At 36.8% G+C, this 21,929-nt stretch overlaps 1 protein-coding gene across 2 annotated transcripts in view; it reads right to left on the bottom strand.

Moving 5' to 3' along the window:
* Positions 1-21,929, bottom strand: part of LOC150101142 (succinyl-CoA:3-ketoacid coenzyme A transferase 1, mitochondrial-like) — a 221,809-nt gene that overhangs the window by 57,672 nt on the left and 142,208 nt on the right. Inside the window, exons 9-10 of one of the 2 annotated variants that reach the window (XM_090401526.1) lie at positions 8,996-9,104; positions 2,782-2,867 (exon numbers count right to left, since the gene is read on the bottom strand). In XM_090401526.1, coding sequence (XP_090257652.1) covers positions 2,782-2,867; positions 8,996-9,104 — 195 coding nt within the window. Of the gene's footprint in view, positions 1-2,781; positions 2,877-8,995; positions 9,105-21,929 lie in introns of both variants that reach the window. The other variant, XM_090401525.1, reaches the window with a different exon arrangement.

Raw genomic sequence — 21,929 nt, forward strand, 5'->3', positions numbered from 1 at the left:
GCAAATTGGAGAAATTTTGCATATGAATTGGATAAATGTGTTCATTGGATACCTGCTAGAGTTGCAGAGTACAAGAGATTTGTAGGAGCGATCATATCAACTGCAAAAAAATATATCCCGAGAAGTTACAGAAAAGATTATGTCCCCAGATGGAATGAAGAAAGTGAAAATCTCTATAGAGTTCCTAAAAAGTGAAGATCCTGAAATAGTAGATAAATTACTACATAGTCTGAACTCATCTCGAAAAACAAAATGGATTGATACAGTTGAAAACCTTGACTTCAAACAATCAAGTAAAAAAGCTTGGAATCTTCTCCAACAACTATCCACAACTATTCTACCTAAAAGAAAAGCACAACTATCCCCCCCTAATCAAATCGTTAATATGTCAAGGGCACCTAGGGACCATGAACATACCAAGAAAGTTAAGAAATAACTTAGAGCTTTAAAAACAAATACCCCTGTTTCTCACAACATGCCTCAATCTTCACTATAGATGAAGTAAAAGCTGTCATAAAAGATATCAAAGCAGGCAAGGCCCCAGGCTTCAACAGTGTCCATCCTGAATTTCTGATTAATAGCGGGCCAAATACTATAAAATGGTTCTCTGAATTCTTTTCTGATATATTATTGACTGACTGACTACTTAGCCAGTTTAAGAAGTCAAAAATATTTGCAATTCTTAAACCTGGAAAACTGCCCAGGAGGCAAAACGTTTCAGACCTATTGCTTTATTGAGTTGCACCTATAAAATGTTAGAATGGCTTCTGTACAACAGATTGTCCATACCAATCATGCAGCATATCCCAATTGAACAAGCTGGTTTTAGAGAAAAACGTGGATGCTGTGATCAAGTGCTCACTTTAACATCATACATAGAAGCTGGATTCCAGAAGCAAGAAAAAACATCAGCTGTCTTTTTGGACCTAACAGCAGCCTATGATACAGTATGGCGAGAAGGTCTTATATTCAAATTTCTTAGCATTGTCCCATATAAACGGACTGCGCACTTAATTTCCTCCATGCTCACAGAACATTTCTTTCAAGTTCTATTAAGAAATAAAATGTCCCAACAACGAAAACTTAATAATGGTCTTCCGTCTTCCACAAGGGTCAGTATTAGCACCCTTACTTTATAACCTATACACATATGACATGCTCGCTACTATTTCACGCAAGTTCTGCTATGCTGATGACACTGTAATTGCCATTCGACACAAAAACATGAGTCAAGCTGAAGAGATACTTACAAAAGATCTGAAAACAATAGGTGAATATTACAAAAAATGGAGGCTCCAGTTCAATTCAGACAGAACAGAAGTATCAAGCTTTCACCTTAATAATCACATGGCAGATGTCACTTTGCATATCTGCTTTGAAGGATGTTTACTATGACACAAGATTCCAAAGCTTTGGCATGACCTTGGACTGAACGCTCTCTTACAAGCAACACCTAACAAACGTTTCTGTTAATTTATGAACCCAATAAGCACAACATGGGGAGCAACAGCAATAATCTATGGATTACAGCTCTTGGTCTAGTTTTCTCTGTTGCTGAATATTGCTCACCAGTGTGGCTAAATAGCACACATGTTAAACTTGTTGATAACCAACTAAACAATACAATGAGACTGATTTCTGGCACAATTAAATCAGTACCCACACACACTGGCTTCCAGCTCTTAGCAACATTGTTCCACCAAGTCTGTGTAAGACTAAAGCTCTCTTTCTTATACTCTTACAGGAGTATAAGAAAATCTTGGAGAACATAGCCCTACCAATACACTTAGATCTCCTAGACTTAAGTGTACAATGATTGAGATCAAGAGATCCACCACTACAATTAGCCCAACTACTACTACAATCTAACTTCGACCTGAAGCAAAAGTGGCAAGAACAGTGGGAGAGCCAGACAGATGATATCATAAAATTTTCTCTCAACAAATTACAAGAAAGTTTTGATGCTTGCTTACACCTCCCACGAAAATTCTGTACTCAGCTTAACAGAATACGAACTGGTCATGGTGTATGTGCAGACATGCTTTTTAAATGGAGTAAACAACCATCCTCACATTATGATTGTGGAGCTCAGAGACAACTGTGGACCATATTGTGATCAACTGTTATCTTAGAGCATATTCAGAAGACAAATTGGACTTTTTAAGTGCTACACCTGAAGCTATGAACTATTTGACCAATATGGATGTAACCTTTTAATTTTATTGGTTTTTAAAATGACTTTTAATTTTTAAAATGACAGTGTATTGTAGTTATTGTTTTGTTATTCATGCTATACGAATAAATAATTAAATTACTTACCCTTTTTTTAAAGAAAAAATTATGCAAATTAGTGGAGATTGTAAACCTATTATACATTAGTACTGAGCAGGCTGAGATTAGATAATCCAGAAATTGTTCTAGAGGTCAGACATGGAACTCTTTCACATTACTGCAGGCTTCCAAAAAGCAGGTAGCAGTCATCATTGTACAATGAAATTCATCTAACCTAAAGACATTCATAAACATTCATGACTGCACATTCATGTGGAAGTTGAACCCATAGCCTGCTGGTTGGTGAGCAGTATGCAATCCAGGTTAGTAATGCATGCTGAACAACAGCGACTCAAGATCACAGCCCCATAACAAATATTTCATTTCATGAAAAGAAAAAATAATTCAGCCAGGATTCAAACCTGGGACATTCTTTATTATATATAGTTCATTATAGAGTATGGACTTTAAATTTAATAAGAGCTTCCTAATAATGAGAAAACTACTTACCAAACCCAAGACCCCATTTTCACCTTGGAAGAAAACTGTCATACCTGGTGGAATAAAACTACTTGCAAGGACTGGAATACCTATTCCTAAATTCACTAAAATTCACCGTTAAGAGTAAATACAGTATGTCATATATATTTACGAGAGTTGTTGAAAAGTTTGGTAAAAAAATAAGTTAAACACATTTTTTTGGAAAAAAAGCACCTTTATTTCTCAACATAGTCTCCATAGAGGTCTACACATTTGGTCCAGCTTGAGTTTCCAATTTTTTCATCCCATCTAAAAAGTAGGATTTTTCAAATTGTGCAAAATAGTCATTGACAGCCTTGATGACATCCTCGTTTGAAGAAAATTTTTTCCCACCGAGCCAAATTTTTAATTTTGGGAACAAGTCACATTGGGCCAAGTCCGGAGAATATAGTGGATGTGGAAACCAATTTGAATCTCCATTCGTGCAATTTTGCCATTGCGACGGCCGATGTGTGGGATGGTGCATTGTCTTGATGAAAGGGTCTTTTTCGTGCGTCAATCTTAGCCCGTTTTTTCTTCGGTTCTTCTTTTAAACAGTCCAAAAATGACAAATAATAGACTCCTGTTATTGTCTTATCCTTTTCCAAATAGTCTATTGTGATAATTCCTTTGGGAATTCTAAAAAAAAGTGGCCATCACTTTCCCAGCTGTCTTTACTTTTTTTTCGGTGCTCTTTCACAGGGCATTGTCCACTATTTTGACTGCTGCTTGGATTCAGGTGTGTAGTGGTGGATCCAAGTTTTGTCTACAGTCACAAATTGACAAAAAAATTCTGTGAATTGCGATTAAACATTGACAAACACTGTGTTGAAATGTCTTTTTGCATGCGTTTTTCATCAACAGTCAACAATCGTACACCCATCGTGCACGATTGTTGACTGTTGATGAAAAGATAAAAAGAGGATTTAGTTTTGGATAAACTCATTTATCCAAAACTAAATCCACTTTAATGCTAGTGCAGAGTCCCCATGAACTGCATCTAACTCAGCTTTGATCTGTGTGGCCGTCCCCTTCTTCAAATAAAAGTGTTTTATCACTGCACAATACTCGTTTTTTTCTCCATTTTTATGAAAAATACGAACACAGTCATTTTAAATGTTTGCCAAACGAAAACTACGCTTCGCACCTGGCTAAAATTTTGTCAGGGGTCATGAAAAAGATGATACGTACCGACACTGGTATGAATGAATAAATTGTGTCACCATCTATTGGAAATTTACCAAACTTTTCAAGCTACCCTTGTGTATATATATACAGGGTGTTCGGGATAAATTTGACATATTTATAATTAATTATATTTTTCCGTAAGTTACATGTATTAACACACACTTCTCTTCATTTAAAAGTTTGGACCCTTCTTCATTCACATACAAGATGTCAGAAAGGATGGATAGCTGGAACCCACCTGAATCATGGAAGAGAATAACTTGTATCATGATGATTCGTGCCCGCCATCAAAATAAGGATATTACGACTGCTGCCCAATGCTCCCTGAATACAGTAAAAACAATCAGGCATGAACTAGAGACTTGCAGTGGTGACTACGAGGATGTAGCAAGAAGAAAGATCCCTAGCAGACGATCTGATTGCGTTCGTACAGCAGAATTCCTCGCAAATCTGCAGGAACAGGTGTTGAAGAACCCTGGCATTGGAATTCGGGCTTTGTTCGTGGAGTTGCTAACTGTAGTCAAGCCCTGGATAACAAGGGTAGCCAATGGTAGGCCGTATGTATGGCAGCAGGATTCGGCCCCTTGCCACACCTCTGGGAAAAGTCAAAAATGGTTGTCTGAAAATTTCTACGACTTCACCAGTCCAAATGTTTGGCCTCCAAACTCCCCAGACCTTAACCCCATGGATTATTTTGTATGGGGCGCAGTTGAAAAAGACACCAATCGCACTTCCAGTAATACAAAAGCCCAGTTAATGGATAAAATTAAAACAGTTTTTGCGGCCCTTCCCAGGGAGACTGTAGCATCAGCTTGTTCGAGGTTCCGAAGCAGAATTGAAGCTGTGATCGATGCTAATGGTGGTTATTTTGAGTAAATCTTGTTGATAGTATTGTAATTAACTCTGCCTGTAATGTTTTTTTGTCAATTCATTAAATTTAATAGATACAAAGAAGATTTTCTTTTTCCTTACGAAACTGTCAAATTTATCCCGAACACCCTGTATATATATATATATGTAAATAAGTTTTTTTACCTTGGGAATAATGTATATTAGGATTACCAAGTAATTTTATAAACTTGGTTATTTTACTCCTAATCCCAAGTAAGCAAAAAGTTAAGTTTGCACCTGAACTAGTAAAATAACCAAGTTTATAAAATTACTTGGCAACCCTAATATATATATATATATATATTTACCTATATACTTAATATTATTATTCCAAAGGTTTGCTACGTACCTTTCATTTTAAGCACAAATTAATTTTATGTGATGAACAATGTGATAAAATTCCAAAAGCTATACTAATTATATAATTTTTTCCAGACTTGTTTATCATCATTGCTGATACTGAATTCAATTTTATTATATTAATTAATCAATTAATAATATTAGACATGTAGACAAAATAATCATTGTGAAAGGAAACAAAATTCTGAGTCATGCTTAGCTCATTTATAATTTCTGCACTTATTGCAGAAATACACCTCTGCAATAAGTGATGCATATCTATACCTTATGACTTTATCCCCCTTACCAACTTTCATATTTCAATCATATCTCCCTCCTCCTTCTCCTATCCATGAGGCTCTATGAATTGTATTTCTTGAATCTTTCTTCATATCACATATTCAAAAGACCAGAAACCACCTTAATCAGTTGTCTCTAGATATATTGGAATATGCTCTTATACTTCTGAAAAACCAGGTGACCAAATCTGCAAGGTGCACTTCATATTTAGCCTAATTAAGATTTTATGCAACTTGTTTTCTGCATCCGTAACTTGTGTTTACCTGTCAGTGTCTTCTGCATCATTACCATAATCTGTTGTGATATCCTCACAATTTTAGCAATACATCCCCTAAGTTTTGGGGACGTAAATGGATTTAGTGTCAACTGAAGCGAGGTGACTAACAAAATCAAAGAAAGTAAGAGGTAATGTGAAAGAGCAGATCAGATGAAACTGAAGTGCTTCTGAATGAGAGGAGCAGAGAGAGATCTTGTCTTCAAGCAATATCCCCATCATTGTTATCCATCTCTGTACCTTCTCCAAGGTTACTTCATCCCCTTCAAATCCAGATGACCAGATCTGAGTACCCATACAAAAATCCAAATATGGTGTAATTAAAGTTTTATACAATGGGCCTCTGAGATGTCTTCCTCAAAACCATTGCAATATGTCCTCTAAACTTCAAATTTCTATCTACAGTCACCCCAAGTCCCCTTGCTTCCGCCACTTCTTCCACTGTAACTCCACCCAGTGGAGTTATATTGGAAGAGTGAGTATGAAACATCCCAAATTGAGATGTTTTGTACTCACATGGAAACCAAATTTTAAAACCTTACATTTGCATTAAACTTAAATCCCCATTCATTTGCCCAGCTTTCCAGCATATTCAAATCCTCTTGAAAACCACATTATCAGCACTATTACTAATCTCTCTCCCAAGCTTCACATCATCATCATCATCTGCAAAGAACTGAATATATCTCTCTAGTTTCATGATAGTATCATTGAATAAAGATTGAACAGTAATGGTCTAAGTACTGAACCTGTGGACTCCACTTGTAACCGTCCTACTTCTTGATACTGCTCCCTCATATACAATTCTGATATCTATCAGAAAGCCAGATACCAATCCAGTCACTAACCTGATATCCAAACCCATATATTGGAACTTAGAAACCAATGTTTTATTTTGTTTATTTTAATAGTTTTAATTCACAATACAAGAATAATAAAATAATTAATATTTATTTAACTTATTTGCTGATATTTTGCTGGTGTTATACCTGCATCTTCAGAGTAAAATGAATAGTTTGTCACAATACACAAACAGCAACTATTAGTTAATAGTAGGAAAAATTGAAAAATTGTAATGGACAGTACAAGGAACTAAGCTCCTAATTGCTGCCATCAGTTGTTGGATAAGGAGAGAGTTAACAAGTATTGATTTGATATTAAAATGCCTGTCTCCTAGATATTTGGTAAATCAATACAGCCATATTTGTGGAGATTTGGGGAATGTTTTAAAGCCACTGCTGAGTCCAGAAACAGTCTCTGACTTATAATTAATGACTTCTGTGTAGCATTTTTTTTTCCATTTGATCCTCATCATCTTCTGGTCCCGAATTACTATAATGATTGACTTCAAAATTTTGCATGATTCTCCCAATAAGAACATGCCTCCTCTGCAGATTCTATAACTTCTGAGTTTGTTATAACCTACACAATTTGTGCACTCTAAAAATGAGTGTGTAGTCTGAATTTTAAAAGTGTTGCATCCTCTGCATGAGTGTAGAAAGTATTTTTAACTTGGGTATAATTATGTTAAAGATACCAAGCAATTTTAAACCTGGTTTTACTCCATTTTTCCCAAGTAAGCAAACAGACAAAATGTCAAGTTTGCGCCTGCAATTGATGCTAGACTAGCTGATCCCACAGGTAGTGCAAGACCAAGGCAACTCGTGGTAAAGATGGAGCAAGCTCTGATCACTAATTTTAATATTTACCCTTAATGCCAAAACACATCTCCAAGAAGGGGATGTATGATGTTTTGTATTAAAGGCAAGGGGCCACTACCCAGACTGGTTTCGGCCTTTATTGAGGTCTCATCAGTGGGAGCCAGGCTAGAAATACCAAGATTTAGTAATGCAGAGCTTTTAAGTATTTTACCAAAACAAGTTACCATAAGGTGTTATAACCTTATGGTAACTGGGAAAAATGGAGTAAAACCAGGTTTAAAATTGCTTGGTATCTTTAACATAATTATACCCAAGTTAAAAATACTTTCTACATTTATATCTCCTCCTGAGATTTTTATTTAATAAGGTTATAACACCTTATGGTAACTTGTTTTGGTAAAATACTTACAAGCTCTGCATTACTAAATCTTGGTATTTCTAGCCTGGCTCCCACTGATGAGACCTCAATAAAGGTCGAAACCGGTCTGGGTAGTGGCCCCTTGCCTTTAATACAAAATATCATACATCCCCTTCTTGGAGATGTGTTTTGGCATTAAGGGTAAATATTAAGATTAGTGATCAGAGCTTGCTCCACCTTTACCACGAGTTGCCTTGGTCTTGCACTACCTGTGGGATCAGCTAGTCTTGCATCAATTGCAGGCGCAAACTTGACATTTTGTCTGTTTGCTTACTTGGGAAAAATGGAGTAAAACCAGGTTTAAAATTGCTTGGTATCTTAACACCTCTGCATGAGTGTGTGTATACATACACTTTTTGCAAAGGATGCAACACTTTTAAAATTCAGACCACACACTAATTGTGTGTGTGTGTGTGTGTGTACACACACAAATAAATTTGACTATATATATATACATACATAGTCAAATTTGAAAAAATATTACACACACACACACACACATATATTTTTTTTTTTAAATTTGACTTATTATTATTTATTTTTTATGTGTAACACACCCATGAAAAATTCTAAATCTATGGTACATTAATATATTTTGGATGGCAGAAAGATGGTCTCACTAAGCAACGAAATTCCTATGAGTATTCAAAAACAGTGTCAGTTATTCACAAACTATATTGGGATTTAAAACGATAGCTAATTGGTTGAAAAGCAGATATGCTATTCACAATGATAAACAGGTTGACAAAATAGACCTCTTTCTACATTTGCCCAAAAAGGCAGGTTTCATGAAGATAATTGATGTTCAACAGATTAATCCATATTTTCAGGTAAGTGGTGTTCTGTTTTCTATGCTAATATATATCACTTTTATTTGCAAAATATGGTAAATTTGTGAAGGAAGTTGCTCTTATTATATAGAAAGTAAGTCCTGAAGTATGATATGCACAAACTTACTATTTATGATAGAATACAATATTTGGGGGGGGGGGGAATAGAAATGTAATTCTTATCCAACCTTTCTCAGATCAGCTGTTTCAATAATTACTAAATTTAATATATTACTTTTGAGTATTATCAAGCTAAACAAAAGAAGCATCTTGAATAAATGTTGCAACAGAAAAAAAAGGATACCAAACATCCCATCTTTAAATTCTAACGCAGCTCTACGAATAATTCTCTCTCTTACTGGATCCACATGAAGGGTATTACTTCCATTGCTATCTTCTCGTGTTCTTATCCTCTAAAATAAAAATTATTATGGTGATTACCAATAGATCTATGCACAGTCACAAGGCTAATGGAAGAAAATTCACATCAATTACCTATACACCTATCCTTCCTTGTGGATTGAATAAGTTGATTGATAGGCAGAAAAAGGGAATATGATAGAAACTTGTAAGTTGCTGAAAGAGTTTTCTAGGACCGATGTTGAAGAAATTTTTCGATACATGATTATGGGGATAAGAACAAAGGTTCTCTTCCCAGTGACAGACATTTATGTATTCCAACATAATAAACTATTTTTATGTGAATACCATCCATGAAGATTTATAAACCTAACGCAGATTAGTAAAGTAATCAGGAATAATCTGAAATCTTTGCTCTAAAGCATCGTTTCTCAAACTGTGGTACATGTACCACTATCAGGGGGAAATTGAATAAGAATGTGGTTAACAAAGGTGCCAGGACTAAATTTTTCACATGGAGGTGGTGAATAGGTGGAATGAGTTGCCGAATTCTGCCATGAGTGCTTTGTTGATGAATAAGTTCAGGGAGAGTTATGTGTGAACAGTTCTGTCCTCCCCATCCCTAAGTGATGAGTCTTCAGACTGCATGGAGTTGTCTGTGCAACAATAAATCATCATAATAATACTCAAACTTTACTTCTTTCATGATTTCTTGCATTATCTTTATCCAGCTTCTAGATACAAATCTTGTTTGCTTCTAGCTTCTTCCACTCTAACGAACTTCTCTGTTTTCATCTGCCAACCATGAATGTGAGTAGGTAAAAGCTTTACTTCTGCACTAATACTTATTTGTAAACCTCAAAAGTCTTTAGGTGACACATAATTTTCATCATCCAGTTTGTAATACTTTTCTAGAGCAGTATACCTAATCCTTGATAAAGGATTAAATCCTTACCTAATACTAAAAGTAGACCTTTCTTTACCAAAACTGACATAAAATTCTTCTCCTTTTATTTAGAAAGTTTCTGTAGATTGTTCCTTCAATCAGCATTCATAAATTATTACAGAATCCTGATATATTACCATGGTTTGCTGGCTTCTTTGACTGAGTGGATAGCACTTCTACTTCCCAGCCATTAAGTTGTGGGTTTAATCCCACTGTGAGCATGGATGTTTGTATATGTGTTTAGGTGGTAGATGAATTTCTTAATCTACTGTGAATCACTACCCTGCTGGAGGTCTGAAGCGGTTTGAAAAAAATATCACATTTGGTTTCTCAAGCAAGGTTTTCCAACATTATCCAATGCTCAGCCCATTCATGATATTAATGTATGATAGATTTTTAGCCTTTCCTGAGTGGAATTCATATGAAAAAGATGACCTCGCTATTACTTGTGCCTGGTATTTCCACCTCTTGGCCTGGCTCCCACTGAAGAGACATCAATAAAGGTCGAAACTAGTCTGGGTAGTGGCCAATCCCTTAATGCATAACATTATACATATCCACAAGGAGATGTGTTTTGCATTATGGGAGATACTGGGATAGGAGTGTTGGTAGCTTGGTCTACCTTTGCTACGAGTTGTCCGGTGTTGTACTCCCTTACCCCAGTAAGGGAGTACAACACCATATTCAGTCCTGAAGATATTTTCAGGCACAAACTTTGTTTGCTCACACTTGGATAAAGGATTAAATTAAATTTATTATAGTCTGACCAAGTGAAAAATAAACTTTCAACATCTTTCTCTAAATCCAGAGTAATTTAATAAAAAAGGTGGCACAGCTATAGGTATTGGCAACTCCTATAGGTAAAGATGACCTCGCTATTGCTTCTGCCTGGTATCTCCACCTCTTGGCCTGCACCCACTGAAGAGACCTCAATAAAGGTCGAAACTAGCCTGGGTAGTGGCCAATCCCTTAATGCATAACATTATACATATCTGCAAGGAGACGTGTTTTGCATTATGGGAGATACTGGGATAGGAGTGTTGTTAGCTTGGTTCACCATTGCTACGAGTTGCCCAGTGTTGTACTGCCTTACCCCAGTAAGGTAGTACAACACCATATTCAGTCCTGAAGATATTTTCAGGTGCAAACTTTGTTTGCTCACACTTGGATAAAGGATTAAACTAAATTTATTATAGTCTAACCAAGTGAAAAATAAACTTTCAACATACTTCTACCTATTTAATAAAGTTGTCATAAATAATTCTTCGCATTCCCTTTCATCGGCAGAAGAAACTGTACTTGCCAAAGGTCTCGATTTTGTTATGGCTCCTACTTCCATACCTAAAGAACTATTCCTAACTAAGATAGAAAATGCAGCATCCTCACTTCCAAACCATGAAGCAAACCTTTTACGTATGGAAGCTATATTCGCTATAAATCATGCAAGATCCCCAAGTGACAACATTTCTCATTCTGAAAGATCCGCTATTAAAAACTTAAAGAAAAATAATGATATCATAATTCTTCCTGCAGACAAAGTGAATGCCACTGTCATCTTAGACAAAACTGATTACCATAACAAAATTTTTGAATTACTGGAAACTGACACTTACTCTGAACTAAATAGTGACCCTACAGAGAACTGCACAATAGGACCAACAATTTGCTAAAAACTACCTCAGAGTTACCAAGAAACATCCATCTTTCCCTCAGATCGATTCATCTGCTTATCTCAAGACTATGTGGACTCCCAAAGATCCATAAAGTGAACTCTCCACTTAGGACCAATTGTTGAACGTATCAAATCCCCTACTTACAACCTATCTAAATACCTTGCATCTTACTTGAAAAACTTATCAGGTAATTCCTTCTCTCATATAAAAAATTCAACTGATTTTGTGTCAAAAATCAAAGACGTCAAACTCAACAAATCAGATTTAATGGCAAGTTTCAATATAATTTCTCTCTTCATGAATGTACCTACTTAAGAAGTCCTCCATCTTCTCCAGAACAAACTTTCCAAGAAATTCTTCTCCTCACTCTCTCACTGCGTTAATTCAGGATACTTCAAATTCGAAAATAAGATTTATAAACAGAACTCAGGATTGGCTATGGACAGTCCACTCTCTCTGATTCTTGCTGATATATTTCTTAAAGACTTCGAAGAAAAGGTGATTAATTCCTCAACACTAAAACCCAAAATCTGGTACTGTTTTATAGATGATGTATTCCTCATTTGGGAACATGGTTTAAACAACCTCAATATTTTTCTAGACCATCTCAACAAGTTTCATGAGAAAATTAATTTCACCTACGAACTGGAATCCAACAACTGTCTTCCCTTTTTGTACTTAAAACTTACAAGATGTGCTAAAAATATCAAAATCTCCATTTTTAGAAAACCCACCCACACACACCCAGACAGATACCTTCATGATTCTTCCCATCACTACCCTCTGCAGAAATTTGGTATTATTTCAACCCTGGCACATCGAGCAAAATCTTTATTAACAGATGAAACACAGAAAAATGAACTTAATTTACTTAAAAGGACTTTTGTCAACAATGGTTTCTCTCTTAAGAAGATCGAAAAATTTACCTCTCACCGTTGTTCACCTACTATTGAAGATTCTTCTTTCCTAAGAGCATTTATATCTTTGCCATACATCAGCTCTCTCTCCTCGAAACTGGTGAAAATTCTTAAGAAGTTCAACATTAGAACTTGTTTCACTATGTTTCCAAAACTTCGCTCCATACTAAGTAGACCTAAAGTAAAACTTCTCCCTCTTCAGTATCAAGGAGTCTACAAGATTATATGTGAATGTGGCAAACCATATTACGGTCAGACAGCTAAATCTATCTTTTTACGTATAGAAGAAAACAAAAAAGACATATCCTAAATAGGACCAGAGCCAGCGCTCTCTCAAGCCGCGTTCTTTTCTCTATAAACTCGGATGAAGGCCACAAACAGCTAGTAGACTGGCGTCAAACCTCCAACATTCATACATGTTATGATGAACTCGAAAGAAAGATACTCAAATCTAAAGAAATATCACTATCACTCGATTCATCCCATATGAACAAGCCTTAGCCACAATCTGTCTGACGCACACATTGCCACTGTCCAGTATTGGCACTCTCGTGATAACTCACACACGCAGTCAACTTCAATTGGAACTCCAGCACGCATTCCTGTTTAAACCATACTACAGTCTTTATATCAGATCTCTTGATATAATTTTATAATGTCTGTTATTTTTTATATAATTCTTTGTTTTTGATACCTGAAGAAGTTGATTTTTTCAACGAAACTAGTAGTATCTCAGTATTAAATTTTATTATTTTTTATTCTCGGTATTCAAAGTACTTTATCTTTCATATATATATAAACAAAAAACACTTTAAGGTTTTTTTCACAGCCTTTCTTATAAAGATGTTCCATAATAAATTGGCTTTTATTAAGGACTCTTCTCTTATTCTTTCCTAACTTTTATATATATATATATATATATATATATATATATATTATTATTATTATTATTCACGCCTCCATGGAGTCAAAAGACTCGTTGTGGGAGGTCCTTCCTAAGAACATAAAGTCTGTCAAGACTCATCGAGGGGAGGTTTCCCCCTAAGAAACACAAAGTCTCTCATACCACTCCTTAAACTCATTGACTGTTCTTGCTCTCACCACTCCATCAGACAATGCATTCCACGGTTCAACCACCCTCCACGCAAAGAAACCACTTCTCATCCTCTTGCTCACAGTTTCCTTTTGTAACTTACAGGGATGGCCTCTTGTCATCACTCCTTCCCGCTGTTCAACCAAGCGAAAGAACTCCCCAGTGTCAACCCTGTAACCACATCTCAACAGTTTAAAAGGGTCAATCATATCACCTCTCCTTCTTCTATCCACCAAACTCTGCAGTCCACATTCCCTCAGCCGATCCTCATAACTATCCTTGTACAGTCCTGAAACCATCTTTGTCATTCGTCTTTGTATCCTTTCCACAGTTAATTTATCCCCTTCAAATCCTGGGGACCAAATCTGAGAACAATAGTCCAAGTGTGGTCTGATCAGAGACTTATACAATGGAATGATAACCCTCTTATCTCTGCAGGTCAGTATCCTTCTCATAATTGCAGCATTCCTCTGTGTTACCTTCACCACCTTTGCAATATGTCCCTAAACTGCAGGTTTCTATCAATCATGAACCCCAGATCTCTTGTCTCCCCTACTTCCTCCAGTATAACTCCTCCCATAGAGTATGCAGCATCCCATCAATGTTTCCCAAACCTCAAGACCTTACATTTTCTGCATTAAACCGACATCCCCATTCATTTGCCCATCTATCTAGCTTATTCAAATCCTCTTGCAGGCTACCACATCTGCACTATTACTAATAATCCTTCCCAGCTTCGCATCATCTGCAAACAACTGCATATCCCCTTGCAATCCACTGGCAATGTCATTGATATAATTAAACAATATAGGTCCTAGTACTGACCCCTGTGGGACCCCACTTGTAATCCTCTGCCTCCTTGAAACTGCTCCACCATACACAACTCTCTGATACCTATCAGACAGCCAATCCTGAATCCAGTCGACCAATCTGACATTCAGACCCATGTGCTGCAACTTAAATATTAGCTTATCATGTGGCACCCTGTCAAATGCCTTTGCTAAGTCTAAGAAAATTGCAGTATATGCCTTTCCTTCATCTAATGTTCTTATAACTTTATTATATCAATATATATATATTGAAGAAATATTATAACATTTCTTCAATATATATATATATATATATTGAAGAAATGTAATGACCAGAGAGATACAAAAATAGAAAAAAACTATTTATTATTGGATTGCAAAATTAGTTTTGTGTTCTTAGAAGACTTTACCAAATGCATAACGTGAAAAGAGAAATACAAAACATATACATTACAAGAGAAAAAACTATCAAGGGTGAATTCTCCATGCTTGCTGTGCAAGCTCATTAACTGAGAAAGAAGTAATATTTATATGTTAATAAATACATGCATTTATAAGCATTCCATTTAGGCTTTTATTTCTGTAGACAAAAGATGTCTTAAGCTTGCACGGCAATAATTGAACTTTACGTTGTGTATCGAAGTCCGATGCTTGCTCGTCTAGTCAAAGCTACCTTGGCTTGCTCGGTTGTAGGAGCTTCCAGGTCCTCGCTGCATCACTGTGATTTCATGGGCATGCATAGCCATTTCCGCTCCTTTCACGTCGTCTTAAACACAAGGCCATATGTAGTCAAAGTAGCTCTAGCCAGTAAGCTTCAGCCAGCCTTTACAAGTGTGTGTGTTGCTTGGGAAAATTAAGTTACAACCAACTTTTTATGATGATGTTATTGACCAGTTCATAAAGAAGAACCTTAGGCATTTGTAAAATAAATGTTGTATTTGTATGATTAAATGTACATAAATTTCTAAATATATAGTTTTAAATGGTCAGTAATTCATTATTCCGCTAATTAGACTTCAATCACACCTCTCACACCCTGAATGATAACAAGAGCAAGCGTGAATTTCAAGACCAGTATTCGCCCCTGAAAACTATAAATTAAGTTATAAATATGTTGCTGACATTAGAAAGATGTTCCTAATTCCATAGTGTTGTTGGGCATGTTCATGCAGGCATGATCCCATGTATGCCAATGGATAGCTGAAGAGTGACAATCAGATAGGTTGTAACTAAGGTTAGTATTAAGATGGACCAGACTGAGGGCAATTTCTATTGATCCCATAATTCTCTCAAACTCATCATAGCATCTAAAAATGTTTTTTGGTTTGTTCCAGATCACTGGATGAGTGATAGAATCTTTGTTGCACTGGCTCTAGTTCTTCAATACACCACTCAGTGGATTTCTGCATCTCCCCAAAACAGTACACATTATAGGCTATTATAATTCTCCCTGCAGACAAAGGTAACTCAACTATTATCCTAGATACTGAAGAATACAACAACAAAATGTTACAACTACTACAATTCTCTCCATATGTTTTTATCTTGAGCTTGTTGTTGCCAGAGAGTTCCATTTGTTTTCCTTATACCATCTGACCATCTTCTTACAGGTCTTCCCACTGATCTTTTGCCTTCATATGGCTACCACTTCAGTATAACTTTTGTCCATCTATTGTCCTTGAGTCGTTTAATGTGTCCTGTCCATTTCCATTTCTTTAAGTATTTTTTCTCCAATATCTAAAAATTTTGTTTTAGCTCTTATTTCTTCATTTTTGATTTTATCTTTGAGTTTTATGTTTAGCAGACATCTTTCCACTCTTCTTTTTATTTTTTGCATTTTATCTATTATGTCCTTTTTGATTGGCCAGGTTTCTGCTCCATATGTGATACACATTGATTGAACAGTTTTGGTCTGTTCTCAGGCTGTTCAAAAATCTTTTCAATTTTCTAAAAGCTGACCATTCCTATACTTCTTTTTACTTCTTCCACGACTGCTTGTTTCATCATGTTAACATTTTCTTAAGTATACATATTCATCTACTATTTCAGTTTCTTTATTGTTTACCTCAATAATGTTAGATTTTTCATTGTATCCATTTCGGTTTGTCCTTATTTTCATTTTCTCACAATCAATGTCTAATCTAGTTTCTGTTGATTTAGTTATTAGATCTTCTATCATTTCTTTTAAATCTTTCATATTGTTTGCAATAAAAGAATATCATCAGCAAATCCTAGGTTGATTAATTGCATTAATAGTGCCTCCTTTATTCGATCATTCTAAATTACTTAGCATATGTTCCAGTGTTAATGTGAAGAGTTTGGGAGAAATGATGTCTTCCTTGACATATTCCTTGATTAATGTGAAATTTTTTGTTTATTTCATTGAGAATATTTGCTGTAGCATTTTCATAAACATATTTTATTATGTCAATAAATTGTTTTTCAATACAATAATCTCTAAGGGCTTCTATTATTGATATGTTTTTATGCAATTAAAAGCTTTTTTAAAACCTGTGAAGGCCATGTGAAGAGGAAGTTGTATTAATTGCATTTTTCAATAAGCTGGCTTATTGATTGCATATAATCTATTGTATTGAAGTTCTTTCTGAAACCAGCTTGTTGAGAAGGTTGTATTGAAGAAACGTCTCGTTTCTAATCTAGTGGTTATAATTCTAGTGAAAAGCTGATAAATGTGGGATAACGATCTAATAGGTCTGTAGTTTCTAGTTTTAATTTACTTCCTTTTTTATGCAGTAAAATAATGTTTGCATTATTCCATATTTGGGATGTTTCTCCTTTTTTGATGCATTTATTGAAGAGGATTTTTAGTTCTTGTTTTATGAGGGTGGTCTGAAAAGTTCTCAGCCTCGACCATAGATGGCAACACTATCAGTACGATTATTTTTCTAAGTTGGTACGTCTGTCATAAGCATCTATGTGAAATTGCAAGTCATTCTATCAAGTAGTTTGTTTTATACAGCTGTCTGAAGCAAAAGTGTTGTCTGTATCCCTCGAAATGGATAAAATTGAGTATCATGCAGGTATAAAATTCTTTGTAAAAGAAGGTTTAACACCAAAAGAAATTCCTTCTAAGTTCATAAAAGTTTATGGGTACTCTTCTCCTTCATTTTCGAAATTAAGAAATGGGCTGCTGAGTTTACACATGGCTGTACCAGCCATGATGATTATCCATGTGAAGGATGTCCACAAAATGTAACAACACCAGAAATCATTGATCAAGGGCATTTGGAAGGGCAGCTTTTGCTGACCTTCCAACACCCTACAGTGACACTCAAGGCAGCCATGCAGATCGCAACCCAGTCCAAATAATCTCCAGTTCGACAACTCAGGAAAGAAAACAAGCTGCAGCAATGACTAAAATTTATGCCAAGGCCGCACGAACTAGGGCTGTTCCATCCCATGAACAAATAAGCTCTAATCTAACATCAGTATTAACTGCCTCACTAGCTACCATGTTACAAGAATTCAGCATGACAAATCCTTTGCCATCCTCGATTCCTACAAGGTACCCCACTCAATTTTGACAGTCCTCAATAATGAATAAAAGAAAATACCAGCCCAACTCTCTCATGAACATTGCATGGAATGCAAATGGACTATGTAACAAAATCCTGGAATTGCAAGAGTTCACTCACAGACACAATTCTGATATAATATTAGTAAATGAAACACATCTCAGGCCAACTAATAACCCCAGTGGAAGAGGTACAGCCGTATACATTAAAAACTACCTAAGCCACGATGTCCTGACCAATCCACAAACCAAGAATCTAGAGATAACAGGCATTGAAGTTCATACTAACAATGCTGGTAGTATCAAAGTCTGCTGTATACAATCCACCCAGCATTCCATTACTGGTATCTGACTTGGACTCCATTTTCAGCTTCACAGACTCCATCATCATGGCTGGTGACTTTAATGCCAAGCATACAGCCTGGTACAGCTCCACGATCAATGACAAAGGTTGTACTCCAAACCATTGCTCACCGCAAAAGTCTGTTGTTATAGCCGGACCCACAGAGCCCACCCATCACAGCTCAGCTGGAAGCTCAAATGTACCCGACATAGTCATCCTCAAAAACATCAGATACCAGTATCAGTTGGAAACATTAAATGAACTTTCTTCCAACAACAACCCCATTCTGCTTAAACTCGGTACACAAGCAATTCTCTCCTCTGCACTTTTTCATATCTTGGGACAAGCTCTCCAGAATTCTCCCAGACCACATTGGCCCAGTCCCTGTTATTCACAATAAAAGAGAGATAGACCTTGCTGTAAACAACCTAACCAGTCAAATCAAAAAAGCAATCAAGTCAGTCACCCAAACTACAGTCTTTCATCCTAGTGGTTGGATCCCCCAAGAAAATCATGGATCTAATCAGATTGAAAAACAAAGCCAGAAAGAGACACCATAACACAAGAGCTCCACAAGATAAAACAACTCTGAATAATCTAAATAGACAAGTCTGTGAAGCTCTGCAAAAACATCGAAACCAAGGTTGGGAATCCAAGCTGATAAGGCTAAACCCAGAGGACAACTCTATCTGGAAATTCTTGAGAACCCTCCACATTAAAAGGCAACTTATACCCCCAATTCAGACCAAGAAGGGAATAGTCCATACTGACAAGGAAAAGGCAGAGGTTCTGGTAGACAGCTTGGAAACTCAATATAATCCCTCTTATGAAAATCTAAACATCAATCTTATCTACAAGATTCACTCGAGTCAAACAGGTCATAACACAACAAAAGGATGACCCAGAACCTATCACACCCACTTCTCCAGCAGAAGTTATAAATATCATAACCCATTTGAAAAACAATACGGCTCCAGGTCCAGATGGAATCACAAATAAAATAATCAAACTACTCCCCAGAAAAGCCATTGTGCATCTAGTCAATATAATCAATGCCATCCTCAGACTCAAGTATTTTCCCTTAACATGGAAGATGGTGGATAACATGCCAATCAAAAAGATTGGAAAGAACTTCCAGCTCCCTGAAAGCTACAAACCTATCAGTCTTCTGTCCAGCCTTGGAAAGATTGCATCAAAAGTCATCCTTACAAGGCTTCAATCAGAAACGGATAAATTAGGTATTATTCCTAATAAGCAGTTCAGATTCAGAAAAAACCATAGCACTGTACAACAGATATACTGCCTGGTCGAATTCATCACCAAAGGCTTCAACTGGAACCTCCACACAGCTGCGGTCTTTATAGATGCTGCGAAGGCATTTGATAAGGTGTGGCATCAGGGTCTTCTCTACAAGCTCATCATATTCAATATACCAACTAATCTAGTAAAAATAATTCACACATACCTCAAAGACAGATTCATGCAAGTCAAAATAAATAAAACTGTGTCAACCAGATGCAAGATCCTGGCTGGTGTACTGCAGGGCTCACTGCTGCCCCCCCCCTGCTATTTTCTATCATCAGTGATATGCAGTATCGTCTGCATGTCACTGCGTTATATGCAGATGATACTGCATTATTAGCAAGATCTCTCAGCCCCAGGCAGAAGATCACGGATAACACGTATTGGCGGTCACTGCAGATGTTGTCATAAGTCGTATGCAATGCGTAATGTGTATTCTCAAATCGTCTACTTGGCTCAGTCCCCCAAACCAGCTATCAGAAGACTCCAAAGCAGCATTCATACATTGGAGAAATGGTTGATGGACTGGAGGATCCAAGCAAACACACAGAAGAGTTCAGCCATACTGTTCATTAAAAAGAAGTTTCAGACCAAGAAAGACATACATCTGCTAGGAGTTAAGATTCCATGGCAGAGCGAAGTCATATATCTCTGCGTGATGCTTGACAAAAAACTACAATTCACCAGTCATATAAGACACATGAGCTCGAAGACACATCCAGAGTAATCGCACAGCACTACCCCATGATCAACAGAAGAAGCAAATTGGATACTCAGAACAAACTGCTCATATACAGGATGGTAATACGCACAGTCATCACTTACGCATCTCCTGCATGGAGCCATACCTTGAATACAAATATTCAAAAGCTGCAGAGAATACAGAACAAATGCCTGAGAATGACTCTGGATGCCCCATGGTTTATCAAAAACTCCCAGATTCACAGAGAAGTCAACATTCCCTACATCACATCCCTCTTCCATGACCTAGCAGAAAAGTTCTTCACCAAGACAAACAATCATCCAAACCCACTGATCAAGCAAGCTTCAGACTACAATGAAGTAGAACTCTACAAATACAAAAAACCCAAGTCAATTCTACACTCAGCAACACAGCTAGTCTCACTGCCCTTCCAGGGCGAGCTTAAAGCTCAATAATTCTCCATTCAAAGAGCTTCCTTTTCAGACAGAGGGGAATATGAAAAGCAATTTATGCTTCACCCATCAAATCAGTATCGTTCTGCAAACATTGGTATCTCTTCTGGGTCTGGCTCCCACTGATGACATTTAATAGTATTCATAATAAAATTAGTTTAATCCTTTATCCAAGTGTGAGCAAACAAAGTTTGCGCCTGAAAGTATCTTCAGGACTGGGGTAAGGTGGTACAACACCAGGGCAACTCGTTGCAAAGGTGGAGCAAGCTACCAACACTCCTATCTCAGTATCGCCTATAATGCAAAACACATCTCCTTGTGGATATGTCTAATGTTATGCATTAAGGGAAGGGCCACTACCCAGACTAGTTTCGACTTTTATTGAGGTCTCTTCAGTGGGAGCCAGGCCCAAGTGGAGATACCAGGCAGAAGCATTAGCAGGTCATCTCTACTTATAGGTGTTGCCAAATGGTGTGCCACCCTTTTGGCAACTGGAGATACCACCAAGTGGTATCTCCGCTTGGGCCTGGCTCCCACTGAAGAGACCTCAATAAAGGTCGAAACTAGTCTGGGTAGCGGCCCTTCCCTTAATGCATAACATTAGACATATCCGCAAGGAGATGTGTTTTGCATTATAGGCGATACTGAGATAGGAGTGTTGGTAGCTTGCTCTACCTTTGCAACGAGTTTCCCTGGTGTTGTACCACCTTACCCCAGTCCTGAAGATACTTTCAGGAGAAAAAAATTTGTTTGCTCACACTTGGATAAAGGATTAAACTAATTTTATTATGCTCTAACCAAGTGAAAAATAAACTTTCAAAAAAAAATAAATAATAGTATTCATGTTTGGGTATGCTTACTTTCTGGGGATCAGAGAGGCTCTACCTGGTGATGAACTTTTGCCCATTGCCGAGTGATGCCACTGCTGAATTTCCTGATTCAGGTCAGGAGTGGTGAGTTTAGTAGTGGTCCTTTGGAGTCACTCCGTGAGATTTAGAGTGATCTTGTAGATCACCTAGTGTTTGGAGAGATATCCCTACATTTTAAAACATGCCTCAATAAAGGTCAAAACTGGTCTGGGTAGTGGCCCTTCCCATTAACGCAT

Source organism: Typopeltis vanoorti, chromosome 12 (genome assembly GCF_054136105.1).
Source record: "Typopeltis vanoorti isolate ZY-2024b chromosome 12, IOZ_Tvanoo_1.0, whole genome shotgun sequence".
NCBI lineage: Eukaryota > Metazoa > Arthropoda > Arachnida > Uropygi > Thelyphonidae > Typopeltis > Typopeltis vanoorti.